The following is a 15,000-nucleotide window of genomic DNA, read 5'->3' on the forward strand; positions in this document are numbered from 1 at the left end:
TTCCATTAATTTTTTTCTAATGACAGAGAGCATCGTGCCATACAAAATCTAGCAGCTGTTACCGTGCAGGACGTAGACACTTCCTTTCCCTTCCCCCTCCCTCAGCCCTCCACTCACCGGCTGGTTCCCCACAGGGTCAGTCCTCTCCGTAATGATATAGTCCAGAGCCAGGGAGTGTCTGATGGGGTTCCTCTCCCCCTGAAGAAGCAGCAGCAGGTGTTGTCCCCACGGCCCCAATTCCACCTCCAGGTACTCGTCATTCTTGTTGAGGAAGAACATCTCCACCACTGTAAGGCGAGGACAGCATTAGCACGCCAAAGTAGGAACGTCACCACGACACACAACTATACGTATGGTTATTTTGAGCAAATGATTGATTATGGAACTCTCACTCTCTCTCTCTCTCTCTCTCTCTCTCTCTCTCTCTCTCTCTCTCTCTCTCTCTCTCTCTCTCTCTCTCTCTCACACACACACACACACACACACACACACACACACACACACATACACATGAAAAATAAGCAGTTTCCTATCATCTCACTGAAAGCATCTCACACATATCCACACTCAGAATGGATGGATAAATAAAAAAAATATACACAGAAAAACATGTACCAAAACCTATGAAAAAAAAGGCACTCATCTGTATTATGCCCTACTGAAATAATCTAGATTCTAGAGTAACATTGAGTGGCAGAAAGCAAGGGGTCACTGAGGGAGGCGAGGTGACTGACCTTCATAGTCCCAGAGGCCGTAGAAGGGCTTGCCGGGGGTGCCTGGAGGAGCAGGATCATTGTAGAACGGAGCCGTCACGTTCATCTCTACGCCAGCCTGAGGGAGCAGCAGGTGAAGTCAAGGCTGGACACAGAGACGCAGGTACACAAACGTAAAAACTAGAACATTCACCTACACACACTTCTTTCATTCAAATTTGTTTTATTACAGCTTCTCTTAGATGAAGTTATTTAATGTTATCTGTTCATTACAGCTATGCACATTAGCTGGTATTATATTTTGTTAAATATGTGGGATTGAGGCCTTAATGTGCAATGAGCTAATAAAATATGATCAATCAACACACGCTGCTCTCCCCCCAACCCCACACATCACACGTCGCACACACCTCAAAGCCTTGCAGGGTGATTTCAACCCGTGGGGTGGGCAGTGGCAGGTCATTCCAGGTGGTGGCGATATCGTAACGGAACAGTCTAGCAAAGAAATATTGTAAATATAATCACAGCCTTCGTCAGATTGTAGACACACGCGAAACACTACAATGTGCAAGTAGGGAAAAGCATAAATATCATTAAAAAAAAAATTAATATAGTGAGAACCATAATAAAAACACCACATTCTTTGGGTGCTGGTTATAGTAAGACACTTGTACTTGAATGTGCCTGAACGATTGCAAGTAAAGAAAGAATAATACAAACAGAACTATAACTACATTATTATTCCCTACGCCAACAACAATATCTTGAAGTCACATTCTAAACTTCAACACGTTATATCTAGCTTAACTCTCTGAAACCGATGCCATTTTCGTCAATTAGATGATCTTACTAAGCTTAATGGGAGCTCCAGTAATAGTCGGATTTATGTATTGTCCTGTAAAATTCCCACTATGAAAGTGTCCAGTCTCACACAACTCTTACATAAAGAAAACTATGTTAAAAGTTTCAAACAGCCGCCCGGATTCCAGCGGTGAAGGAGAACCGACATCAGATGAGGTTACAGACATGAAAGTATCTGCCTAACTGTTCTCCTCCACCCACCAGGATTCACTCACCCCTGCAGGGAGTCCATCCACAGCTGACTCATGGGGTCCCCGGCCTGCGTGGGGAGGATGCTGGAGAGGTCAATAGGCTTGAAGTACTCCAGAGCGTGGCTGGCAAAAAGGAAAAGAAAATATTCATAACTTAAACAATCCTTTCAACGTTATAATCGCTCTAATTCTGGATTGACTTCTTTTTAGGGACTGGCATCTTTTTAAGATTTTTTTTCGCCTTTTTTCCCTGGGTCAGTAACCCTCTCACTTAAAAAACCAGTACATGAGAAGGTACTGAAATGCAGTCGCACATCACAAGTTATCATGTGATTTTTTTTTTTTTTTTTAATGCGCCATGCATACTGTGCCTTTCTCACGACAGAGAATACGTATCTTGTACAGGGTGTGTTTATCAAAGTAACGTGTGTGTGTGTGTGTGTGTGTGTGTGTGTGTGTGTGTGTGTGTGTGTGTGTGTGTGTGTGTGTGTGTGTGTGTGTGTGTGTGTGTGTGTGTGTGTGTGTGTGTGTGTTCTGTTTAGATAATGCTTATTTTGCCATGCTTTGTAACCATCAATCACCTCTGAAGGCTAGAGAAAGACAAGGACAATAGAGAGAGAGAGAGAGAGAGAGAGAGAGAGAGAGAGAGAGAGAGAGAGAGAGAGAGAGAGAGAGAGAGAGAGAGAGAGAGAGTACAATAAATTAGTCAGTTTCCCTACACACACACACACACACACACACACACACACACACACACACACACACATATAAGTAAGTGAGTGGATACATACAAGTCTGGGTTGGGCGCCGTGCTGGGAGCCGGATACAAACTTTCGTACACACGATCTGCGCCTGACCCGTGGATGGCGTAGGCGTTGAACAAGGTAACCTGGGGAGCGGAGAGAGGCGAGGTGAGGGAGAGAGTGTTAGGAAAGGGAGGGAGAGAGAGATAAGTGACGGGAGTAAGTGCCGAGGGAAAAAAAAGAAAGAGAGAAGTAAGAAGGAGATAGGAAGACGTGTTGATATAAAGAAATGCGAAGGAAAGTTAGGTGAGGTTAAGGAAAAGTAAAAGGAAGAGGTTATATAGCTGAGGTGAGGACAAGGGAAAGGATGCGTTGAGGAGAGGAGAAGGAAGCAAATACAAATGATAAAGTACAGTGACGTAAGATTCCATATTCCTTGGTGATGCAAGCGAACATTACGAAGAGAGATGAAAAAAGTGATACATAAAGAGATATAACAGCGTGAAAGAAGGAATACAACAGGTGACAAAAAACAGCCTGTTTGTTTAGTTTCACACTGAAGGGTGTATTCTCAACCAGCAAATGTTCATTACTAGTAGAAGGACAAAACAAACCAGAGAGAAAAAAAGGAAGAGAATAAAGAGAGTATTTTAGTTAATTTTTCTCAGCGAGCATATGGACAGAGCAAAACTGAAAAAAGAAAAAGAGATAAAAAAGGGAATATTTCAGCCGGTAAATATTCACTGTTGGTATATGGGCAGAACAAAACTACGGAAAAAAGGAAAATACGAAAAAGAAAAGATAAAAAAAAATGCAGTCAGTGAGAACAGTGGGGCGGCAGAAGACACGAGGACGTGGGAATCAAACAGGTGTTGCGGACAAACAAACTCACCCTCTCGGGCAGGTAGGTGACGGGGATGGCCGCTGAGCCTGTCCACGTGTTGACACCTATGTCCGTCTCCACCTTCATCTGTAGGGAGTGACGCACAGTGATCCTCTGGCCACTCAACAGCAACACGATATGCTGACCCCACCTGTAACGCAGCCACCAACACACGCGTTACTGTACTTGCAAGGGTAATGCTGTCAACTGAATTATCGTTTATGTGACTGAACTTGGAGACAAGATGTTGCAGGATGCACTTTATGGGGAAGAATATATGGGGGATGTTGTGGGGCAGGCAGGATGCTATGGAGGAGGCAGAGTGTTATGAAAAAATAGGGTGTTGTCGAAAAGGCAGGTTGATGTGGAGAAAGCAGGGTGCTGTAGGGGAGGCAAGGTGCTGTTTGGTTGATAGGACACTGTGGTGGTAGTAGGGTGATGTTAGTGAGGCTGTTAATGCTGTGTGGTGTGAATTGGGAAGCCAGGGTGATGCAGGGGGGAGAAGTCAGGATGCTGTGGAGGAAGCTGTTAGGGAGGATGCTATGTGGGAGGGAGGTGCTGTGGGGGAGGCAGATACTCACGGGCAAACCTCAACCTCGAGATACTGATTGGCATTGTTCAGGAAAAACGCTTCCACTACTGCAGAGGGGAGAAAAGGAGGGAAGAGAGAAAGAAATAAAGGTTAGATGTATTCACCCTATGCAGGTTATGTATGGCAACAACAACAACAACAACAAAACAACAACAATATAGGCATACAAAGAGCAAACATTAGTCTAAGGTTCACTAATTTTCTGAATTATAATACATAAAAATGATAAACAAAAAATAAAACAAGTCACGCTATACCTATTACTACAACCTACATTCTCTCTCTCTCTCTCTCTCTCTCTCTCTCTCTCTCTCTCTCTCTCTCTCTCTCTCTTACCTTCGTAATCCCAAAGGCCATAGAAGGGCTGGCCAGGAGTTCCCGGGGGTGCAGGCGGGTCGTTGAAGAAGGGCGCTGTGATGTTGAAGAAAAGGTACTGCTGGTCGGCGCTGGTGGAAAGGCTGAACTTGACGGGCGTGTGGTCAAGGGCGCCGCCGTTCCATGTAGTGTCAATGCTGAAGTCGAGGGTCGCCCTGTAACAGAACAATACCATCGCCGTCACCACCACGTCAGCCAGCAAGAGAAGCAGTGTTTATGTGTAATTGTTCCTACATAGTTGTGTTTTTACAGAATCGAGTCAAGTTTGAGTCTCATTGTGTTTGTCTTTCGATACTAATGTCATTTACTATTGCCATTCACTCTAAATTTATTGGTGCTTTTGTCACGTACTCACTTTTTATCGTGTATGTGTGTGTGTGTGTGTGTGTGTGTGTTTCACTGTTTGATCTGCTGCAGTCTCTGACGAGACAGCCAGACGTTACCCTACGGAACGAGCTCAGAGCTCATTATTTCCGATCTTCGGATAGGCCTGAGACCAGGCACACACCACACACCGGGACAACAAGGTCACAACAACTCGATCTACATCCCGTACCTACTCACTGCTAGGTGAATAGGGGCTACACGTGAAAGGAGACACACCCAAATATCTCCACCCGGCCGGGGAATCGAACCCCGGTCTTCTGGCTTGTGAAGCCAGCGCTCTAACCACTGAGCTACCGTGTGTGTGTGTGTGTGTGTGTGTGTTGTATTTGAGGAATAAATTTAGAAAGTTAATTAATCCGAGCCCTTGTTTATTTTCTTGTATCATGAACCATCACGTAACACTGGAATATAATTCGTTCTGAGTTGCAAGGTCACTTACGGGCTTCAGTGGTGTTATACAGTATCTGTTGGATCACTGTGATACTTTGCCACAGTTTGTTTCTCACCCTCCGCTAATATTTGTCAGTATATTACATTATCAGAAAGGTGTGTAAGTAAGGCACATACTCTTGACACTTCAAGGAAAAATCGAAATGAAACGACGCTATAATCACCAAATTATCTAACTGCGATTACTGTCGTTTTTTTCCGTTATTTCCCTTCAAGTTTCAAGAGCATGTGCTTTACTCACATCTTTCTCATAATGCACTATGCAGACAAATATAAGCGAAGGGTGTGAAACAAACTGTGGCAAAGTATCACTGTGATCCTACTGATACTAACTGAGATACTCCAGAAAAATTTATAACGCACATTCTGAAATTCAATTGAGTTACTCATGATTCCAAGCACGAGTGTGGTATCAAGACAAAATTGCGGTGCTCCCTACAGATAAGTGTAAGTGTAAATAAAGTCATGTTAATTGATCAATGAACAATGTAGAGTTTGGAATAAGTACCTTGTCCATGCTGTTTGATCAATACTAACACAATTAAGAGGAACATTGTTAGGAGGTGATGGGAACAGACAGGCACAAAGTTGCTCGGTCATTACTGAATAGGTTCAATAAGAATAAAGGAAAGGTGTTTTATTTAGAGTGTAGACATATATTACTCTGCATGTGACTTGTAGCAGTCCTGTGTGAGTAATACTTGTTATTTGTACCTCTGGTGTGTGTAGTACAGACCGCCCAACATATTAGTGCGATCGTGCCTCGAGTTTTTATATCTTTTGTTTGACATGATTATCTAACTACTTATAAATTGATCATAACACACACACACACACACACACACACACACACACACACACACACACACACACACACATCATCGCAATACAACACAACAATAGTCTTTGAGTTGTATGACATGTCATTGCTATCGCCATGTAGATTGACAGGCTTTACAGACTCCCTTATCGCTAATTCCTCCAGATAAGATAAGAACGCCGCTCACTGATGAAGCCAGCCTGCCACCACGTCCTAATTCCGTCCTTACGAGCCTCGACTGATGCGTGTTACTGTAAACAGTGATGGGAGGCAAGTAGGCAAGTGTTCGGGGAAGTATGAGGGACATGAGAGTTCGCCACCTGTTCCAACATAACACACACACACATACACACACACACACAACAGGTAGCTCAGTGGTTAGAGCGCTGGCTTCACAAGCCAGTGGACCGGGGTTCGATTCCCCGGCCGGGTGGAGATATTTGGGTGTGTCTCCTTTCACGTGTAGCCCCTGTTCACCTAGCAGTGAGTAGGTACGGGATGTAAATCGAGGAGTTGTGACCTTGTTGTCCCGGTGTGTGGTGTGTGCCTGGTCTAAGGCCTATCCGAAGATCGGAAATAATGAGCTCTGAGCTCGTTCCGTAGGGTAACGTCTGGCTGTCTCGTCAGAGACTGCAGCAGATCAAACAGTGAAGTGAAACACACACACACACACACACACACACACATTGTTCATAACACTAAAGGGTCTTCATTCTTCCACTATTCTGGTCCACCCACATCCCGGCCAAACTTCAGTAACTCACATGTCACCCCTGCAGGAAAGCCTCGGGTGTCAATCAGGCGATTACCGCAAATCTCGAGGGGCAAACACCGACACGTCACCACCGTGAGGAACAGCAAAACAACCGCTTATCAATCAGTCACAGGCCGGCACGGACGATTCACCATCCCTGTGACATGCTTATCTTTCTGCTAGACTTCAGGATGCAATTACCACGTCCCTTGTCTTCTTCATAATGGACGTGCTGCTTTGTTTTTGGGGATTCTAATGAGTCTTGCTCCGTCCATCCCTTTCCTGTGCCGTTAAACAAATCGATGTATTTTTCCCTATAAGGCAGCACGCCGCCTAGACTGACTGCACTGCGCTGCCAGACTCTCCCTCTCTTTCCCCTGCTTTGGTTGTCCACGCCAGTAAGTTGTGCGTGTTTACATGATTGCCTCACAGTAGAAAAATACACATTATAAAACGTGAAGAATCAATGAAGAAAAAGGTGATGCGTGTCCCAAGAATGTAAGGAGGTGAGTGAAGAAAGTGTTGACGATGCGGTGCTTGGCGCTTGGTAGTCTTGGGTTTGACAGCGCCTCATAACCCTGGCTTGCTTAGAGAGAGAGAGAGAGAGAGAGAGAGAGAGAGAGAGTAGTAGTAGTAGTAGTAGTAGTGTTTCATATTCGCGTTTTCAATTCAGATACAGTATGCAGGAATAAAGTGAAGAAGCCATACACTTTGAAAATAACGAAGAATAAAGAAGACATTTTATTTCCTTGCAATCTTGTGAGTCATACTAAAAGAAGGAAGAGAGAAGGTTTGGCGCATAGATGTAGCATACCCGCCAAGCTTGTCACTGACACTAAGAACTCAAACCAATAATACCTTCAAATGGAAAGGTCAGGGTTGGACGACATCGAAGAGAGGAGGGAACTGTCAATATAGAGAAAGAGACACATCTGACCTAGTTTCGAGAGAGAGAGAGAGAGAGAGAGAGAGAGAGAGAGAGAGAGAGGGCGGGAGGGCAGGTCATGAAGAAGCATAAAGTTGTATTTTCAAGACGTATTTTCATGACAATCACTTGGTTTTCTTACTCATCCTTCCTTGAATCCTAAATTCGTGATGTGACTCTCCCCTTCCTCCACAGAGTAGTCGTTCTTCATCTTTACAAAATAGATTTAAATTGTCTCCACGTAGTAAAATGGTGCTGTGTTTCTCAGGGTCACAATATTTCACCTCCATCAATTTCGCTTTTTTTTTTTTTTGTTGTTGCAAGAAGTTTACTTCCTTCACTTTTTTATATTGTTCCGAAATGTAATCTTTTGGTTTCAGCTTCTTATTCTTGTCCTTCCCCTTCACCTCCACTTCTTCTTCTTCTTCTTCTTCTTCTTCTTTATCATCTTTTTTTCCTTTTTTTCGAGTGTACCCTTAACCCTTTGACTGTTCTGGCTTCTCAGTTTAATAGAATAATGTTGTGCATATTTAGGTTGTAAACTTTAAAAGACACCTCTCACAGCACAACTTATCAAATATGAAGCAAAGGATTCCAAAAACTCCAGTTAGTAAATTTACTTAGGGTTACGGAGATAGAATAATACAAATAGAATTACGGAAAAAAAATCCTGTAAGTAATTACTTTGTGTTGAAGTTTTAACACGACGTGACCTTACCGGATATTGTATGTTCCTTGAAGGACTTACCTAGGTGGAATTTCCCGTCAGGTGTCCATTTTTACACACACACACACACACACACACACACACACACACACACACACACACACACACACACACACACACTTACCTAACGCAGGTCGCGCACACAGTCACCACCAACGCCAAAACAAACATTCTCCACCTGTGGATAATAAAAATAATAATAATAATAATAATAATAATAATAATAATAATAATAATAATAATAATAATAATAATAATAATAATAATAATAATAATGATAATAATAATAATAATAATAATAATAATAATAATAATAATAGTAATAATAATAGTAATTATCATTATTATTATTACTATTATTATTATTATTATTATTATTATTATTATTATTATTATTATTATTATAACGATAATAATAAGGATAATAATAACATTTATAATAATGAATGAGAATATTGCACAAGAAATAAAACTAATAGGTAATAATTGAGTACTTGATACTTTAGGAAGGTCTTATTAACAGAGAGAGAGAGAGAGAGAGAGAGAGAGAGAGAGATTAAACATGCAATTCATTCTTTCCCTTTTTCCAGATATCTCTCTCTCTCTCTCTCTCTCTCTCTCTCTCTCTCTCTCTCTCTCTCTCTCTCTCTAGTGTTTGCGTACAACTTTCGCTTCTTCCTCCGCGTTACCTCATTCTTCTTTTTTCCCCTCATTATTTCAGGTCGCCTTCCGCTCAATATTTTCACCTGCTATACCTCCGTTCCATAAAGATAATAAATACAAAAAGTCTTTCCTCTTCCCTCCATGTGTGTCAGGTCATAATGAGCACGATTCTTTTCTCTTCTCTCATCAAAAAATATGTAAACGTTAACATTATAAAAAAAGAACGCCATTATCATTAGTAGACATTATTATCTATAAAAAATTGGATAGATGTTATGTTAGCCATCAAAAATTAGACGTAATAGGATTTTTTTTTTTTTCACCCACTGACATGAACTGACAATCCTTTAAGCAGGAAACGAGAGCAAGATGTAAAAGCAGAATGCGTTTTAACAAGGGTGTGGGTGAAGGTTACAGATGCAATATTTTGAGAGTGATAGGATGGCGACGCCCGGGACCGAGGGAGTGAAAGGAGCGGTGTGTGGGGGTTTAAGGATGGAAGAGTTGGCAATGATATGGAGAGGTGGTGGCGAGTGGGCGGGGAGAAGGTGGTAGCGACAGACGACGGTGACAGTGGTACGTGGGGGAAGGCGTGAAGGGGCGAGCCGAGGGACTTTCCAGTGTCCAGCGGTCGAGAAAGGTTGGGTGTTACTCAAGAGACGACGAGCAGAACAGAGAGGAGCCAGCACAGAGGGACATCCGATAAAAGATGCAGTAGCCAGTAGCGTTAAGATGAGTGAGACAAAGGGAGGGTGTGTGCGGCTGGGGGGAAAGGAATGGAGGAGGCTGGCAGTTATAGGTGGCTGGACGTCCCGAGTGGCAAGGCAACGACCGGCCAGCGGTCATGGCCACTCCACCGCTAGCCCTCAGGCACGCGGCGAGAGAGAGAGAGAGAGAGAGAGAGAGAGAGAGAGATGATAAGTCATAATAGAGAAGTAAAGTGATGATCGTTCAAGACCTTATGGATAAACAGGTTTGAGTCGAGCCCCAAGACAGCAGCCAAAAGGCGGGGCAAGTGGTGATGGGGCGCGGGTCGGGACCAGCCCGAAAACAACATAATACTGACAAATCCTCGACACCTAACGCAGGTCACACTTATCCTCCACCTTAATCGTGTCGTAGAGCCATCATTTGTCTTTCTTTGGGTAAACGTACACACGACATTTCCGTCACGGAGGCCGCCAGCCTTGATTCTGCCCCACAACGTGACGCGCACCGCTGCCTGACGCAAGACCACCGCGGGGAGGAGGAGGATCACCGCCCGGCCCTCACCCTGAGGGAACAGTGCGGCGACCCTGGATGACATTGAACCTCCTTGACCTCCACGACTCCCTCTCTACCTCAGGATGTTGTTGTGCTGCAAGCTAAACAGGATCGGCCATCAATCACTTTAGTATGTAGTCGTTATTACAGTGAAAACATTTGTTATATTCCTTGTCTCAATTCCTTTATACAAAACGTACTGTCAGAAACCACTTCAGAGAACAGCCAGATAACGAACATACACATGAAAAAGATTGAAAATAACAAATTACGTCGCATTTTTTATACTGTAAATATGGGAGTGGGCTGTTTTTATAACTACTGCCACGATAACCAGACTCGCGGCATTTGTCTAATTCTTCAGAATCACGTGAGGACTACAAAGGCATAAATACACTAACACGCCCCAGTCACAAGCCAAGGCTTGGAATGCCACGCCTTGCCCTGAGCGCCTTGAAGGTCAGGATGGGTGGGGAGGAGAGTGTCCTAGTGGGGGACTTTCCCTTTCATAGTAATGTAGCTTACGCCTTACTCTCTCCACTTCCTGCCTCCCCATTGGTTCTTCCTGTCCTTGAGCCATGAAAGCGTAGTGCTGGGAGAAAGTATGGAAAGTGATGCAGGTAAGGTGCCTATTAAGACGCCTACCACATTAAACCACTACGCTCGTTACAGAAACATAAAGTCATTCTTTACGAAAATGTTTATTACAACTTACAAATGAGGGTGTGAAGACGACAACCGACAAAGAATATTCGGAAATACTTCAGTCAAATAGTGAAGGTCAAACGCATGTGATTGGTAGGACAGGAGGAAATGCTTGGTGACGCAAACTAGGTGAAGGTTTCGGATGAAATATGTGACGAAGGAATAGAAAAGAAATTGAATTAATAAACAGAGAGAGGTACGCTAAAAAGTAGTCACTGAAGAAAATCCTATCTTTCACTTTAAATTGTGTTAAAGGCCACAGAAATGGGACACTTATAGACACACGTGGCATACAGCAGCTGACACACTAAGCTGAAGAGAGTCCATGGGGAACAGGCGAAGGAAAGCCGAGATAGGAAAAGGGAGACAAAAACTACATAATAAACAGATAATAAAGGTTATTATCACCACACACACACACACACACACACACACACACACACACACACAGGTCAATGGCTATCCTATTACGTCTTAGACGGAATATGTATTTTCATGCAAGAATTTCCTTTGTGGTTCACCTTGGCTGCAACCTCAATGTCAATGCCACACACACACACACACACAACACACACACACACACACACACACACACACACACACACACACACACACACACAATACCCGGGAACCCCTGACAAGCCTCCACACTACAATGAACGAGATATAATGATAGTTATATTTTGCACCCCACCACCACCACTGCACCTGCTACCCAAGCCCAGCCACTCACTCCAGCTCTGCCCCTTCCGGCCCAACACCTGTCCGCGCCTCCTACTCTCCATCTCACAAGGTAGCAGACTTTTTTATGGTGCGTCACGTCCTTTGCCATGTTAGTAGGACGATAAAGGTGAGCTTGACATTAATAAACACTTTTTTCCTGCAGTACCACGTCAACAAAGGGCAGGAGGAAGGAGGAAGAAGAGGAGGAGACATAAGGTGAGGCGTAGCGTGTTATGTGATGCGTGAGAGCCTGCCCTTTGGAGCCTTACAACAAAATAATGCCGATGAGAACAAGGACTCGGAAATGCTAAGGGTGGGCAGCTGGTCCTCTCAATCACTAGCGTTGTAAAAAGAATACGTGTACATCTCGCCTCCACGGCCCAACTGATGCACCACCGTTACACCGCATGCTGCCGCCGCCCTCTCCACCGCTATGTCTCTCTCCCAAAACTTGCAAGCAATAAAACAGTCCTGCGGTTTGCGTCTGACCGGAAGTTGTTGCGTGCAGGAAGGAGGGAAGATGACGAACCAGTGAGATTTTCTTCTTTGACCATGATAAATGTAAAATCTCTCTCTCTCTCTCTCTCTCTCTCTCTCTCTCTCTCTCTCTCTCTCTCTCTCTCTCTCTCTCTCTCTCTCTCTGTCACACACACACACACACACACACACACACACACACACACACACACACACACACACACACACACACCACCTGTACCGAAAGTTGTTAGGCTGACGCGTACGTGGCCTCAGGAGTTGCTTGGAAATGTATACAGTGAGAGGGAAAAACAGGTTTCTCGTCAAGCGAAATTACTTGAGCCACTGTTCATAGAGAGAAGAGGCAGCAGGCAAGCAGATGTGGGCCTGCTTGCCTTCTTAGCCTTTCTGGTGGCGATGGATGAGAGAAGGAATAAGAGAGAGAGAGGAGATGGCGTAAAGAGGAAGGAAGGGATATTAGGAATGTAGTGAAGCAATGGGAATGAGAAAGTGAAAGATGTATTGAGACGTGGCACAGAGAAATGAACAGACAGAAGAAACAACAGAGAGAAAGGAAACAAGGATAAGGAAAGGGTGGAACAAGAACGAATGAAAAAGAAGGGAAGGAAGGGATAAGGTATGGAAAGGGTAGAGCTAAGAGGAATGAAGAGAGGAAAGGAAAGAAGAAGAATATGGAAAAGGTGGAGCTAGGAAAGATAAAGAGAGGAAGGGAAAGATGGGTACAGAAAAGGCGGAGCTAGGAGGAGTGAAAAGAGGGTGTGGAAGAATAAGGATGTGGAAAGTAGGAAGGGGAAAGAAGTGTCGAAAACGGGAAAAGTGGGAATATAGGAAAAGGAAAAAAGAAACAAAGCAATGGAGAACATGTAAGAGGAAAACAGCAACACCTTTACAGTCAGAAGGAAACATAACTTAAGCACCAGAATGACTGTCAGGAGAGAAACGACGCAAACTTTCCTCACGTCGCCAAGAAGGACAGACACAGAAGGTTGTAGGAGGATGGAGGACACGACGTGAATGGAGATGAACACGTGTGAGTGGGGTAGAGGGAAGAGAAGACGGCAGGGAAGCGTGGGTAGAAGGAGGGGCGGGCGGGTGGACGGGCACTGCTGCTAGGAAAGGTGAGGCGTGACGGGCGTGTAGCAGCATACCTTAAAAGGACAGTCGACGCCCTCTGCCTCGGGACAACTCTGCCTATAAAGGACTGCGGGTGGCTTAACCCTTTCGGACAATACTGAAGTAACATAAGCGTCTTTATCCGAGTGTTAGGCTAGGTTAGTTTAGGTTAGTTATTTTTTTTTTTTCATTCAGCACATTCATTCCATTGCTGATCCTTTCATCGTGCAGATCACGATTTGAAAAGGCATCATAGCTCACAAACAAACACTGTCTGCAGATTAGCAAGCTGAGATCACTTCCATAATACCCATCCGTTTTGTAGAAGGACATCAGTATTATTTTATTCAGGACGCCATCATCCTCATGCACATATTTTCTCCTGATATTTGATGAACTTTCAGTGTTTGGATGGACTGGAAACACGTATGCAAATGAAGCTTTTTGTCTTCACCACCGCCGTTGAAAATTAAAGTTCAGGTTCAGGATCTTCGTGATAAAAAAACGAATCAATTACCTTTAGTTATTCACTCACTACTCAATTTTTATCTACTCTATTCTGAATCATGAAAGGTAATTTTGCATTGTTTGGAAATTTGCCTACAGTAGTGAAGAGGTTGAAGAGGGAACTCGAAATCGAATCACCTCCCTTTCTTCCTTTATTCCCGCGCTGTGACTGGCGCTTGGATAATAAGGAAATCACAAGTGGCCATTGCCAGCGCCGGAGGAGGAGGAGGAGGTGGAGGCGAGACTCACGTGTTGTTAGTTCGAACAGGAAGACAGGATGGGGAAAATGTGACGCATGTGCATAAAAACATATCACCTTGGAATTTGTTTTTGTTATTGTTGTCTCTGTCGTTGTTGCATTACGTAAAAAAAGACCTACGCCGACAATTGACTTGGATTGAAATTAACCTTCGGGACCAAAGGCGTTAATTAATATCACCAAGTCATTTGATTTTTTTTCAATCACTCTCCAACTTCATCTTAACTACGCCGGAGAAGAAAAAATGACCAGATGTAGTTAATTAATGATAATACAATGACATTAACTAATAGAATTATTTGACGGAACCACCACCACCACCTCCACCACCACCACCACCACCACCACCACCAGCTGTAAACAGACAAACCTCACATCTCTCTATCATAGAAAATTGCAAACAAACTAACGGTTCCAACAGGTAAATATTTTTTTTTTCTGCCTTGCTTTGCTTATTTTCTTCCCTTTTGAGGATAAACATAGAGTAAAACAAGAAGAGTGAATGGTATTGGACTGATAGAAGTGGGTGGAGACGGACACTTGCACTTGTTACACCTACACGGGCGTAAGTGTGTCTCGGCAATGAGAGTGTGGGTGTGCGTGGGTGTTGCGGCGGCTACGCATTCACCTCTGCACGTGTCACCTTAAAGGGACGAGTTAAAGGGACATTCTCAGGTTACGCGGTCAAGTCGCAAGAGAAGGTGCGACTTGGTTCAGTATTTGTTGACTTTGTTACTCACACACACACACACACACACACACACACAGCGCTAGCTTCACAAGCCAGAGGACCGGGGTTCGATTCCCCGGCCGGATGGAGATATTTGGGTGTGTCTCCTTTCACGTGT

General features: G+C 43.9%; 1 protein-coding gene across 3 annotated transcripts in view; it reads right to left on the minus strand.

The window, feature by feature from the left end:
- LOC123505325 (pollen-specific leucine-rich repeat extensin-like protein 1) overlaps window positions 1-15,000 on the minus strand; it is a 22,724-nt gene that overhangs the window by 6,552 nt on the left and 1,172 nt on the right. For 2 of the 3 annotated variants that reach the window (XM_045256513.1, XM_045256511.1), the window contains exons 2-10: window positions 8,546-8,599; window positions 4,320-4,513; window positions 3,973-4,030; window positions 3,401-3,542; window positions 2,557-2,654; window positions 1,790-1,888; window positions 1,124-1,208; window positions 735-831; window positions 118-287 (exon numbers count right to left, since the gene is read on the minus strand). In XM_045256513.1, the coding sequence (XP_045112448.1) occupies window positions 118-287; window positions 735-831; window positions 1,124-1,208; window positions 1,790-1,888; window positions 2,557-2,654; window positions 3,401-3,542; window positions 3,973-4,030; window positions 4,320-4,513; window positions 8,546-8,599 (997 nt within the window). Of the gene's footprint in view, window positions 1-117; window positions 288-734; window positions 832-1,123; window positions 1,209-1,789; window positions 1,889-2,556; window positions 2,655-3,400; window positions 3,543-3,972; window positions 4,031-4,319; window positions 4,514-6,779; window positions 6,928-8,545; window positions 8,600-15,000 lie in introns of those variants that run through there. The other variant, XM_045256512.1, reaches the window with a different exon arrangement.

This window comes from Portunus trituberculatus, chromosome 18 (assembly GCF_017591435.1).
Source record: "Portunus trituberculatus isolate SZX2019 chromosome 18, ASM1759143v1, whole genome shotgun sequence".
NCBI lineage: Eukaryota > Metazoa > Arthropoda > Malacostraca > Decapoda > Portunidae > Portunus > Portunus trituberculatus.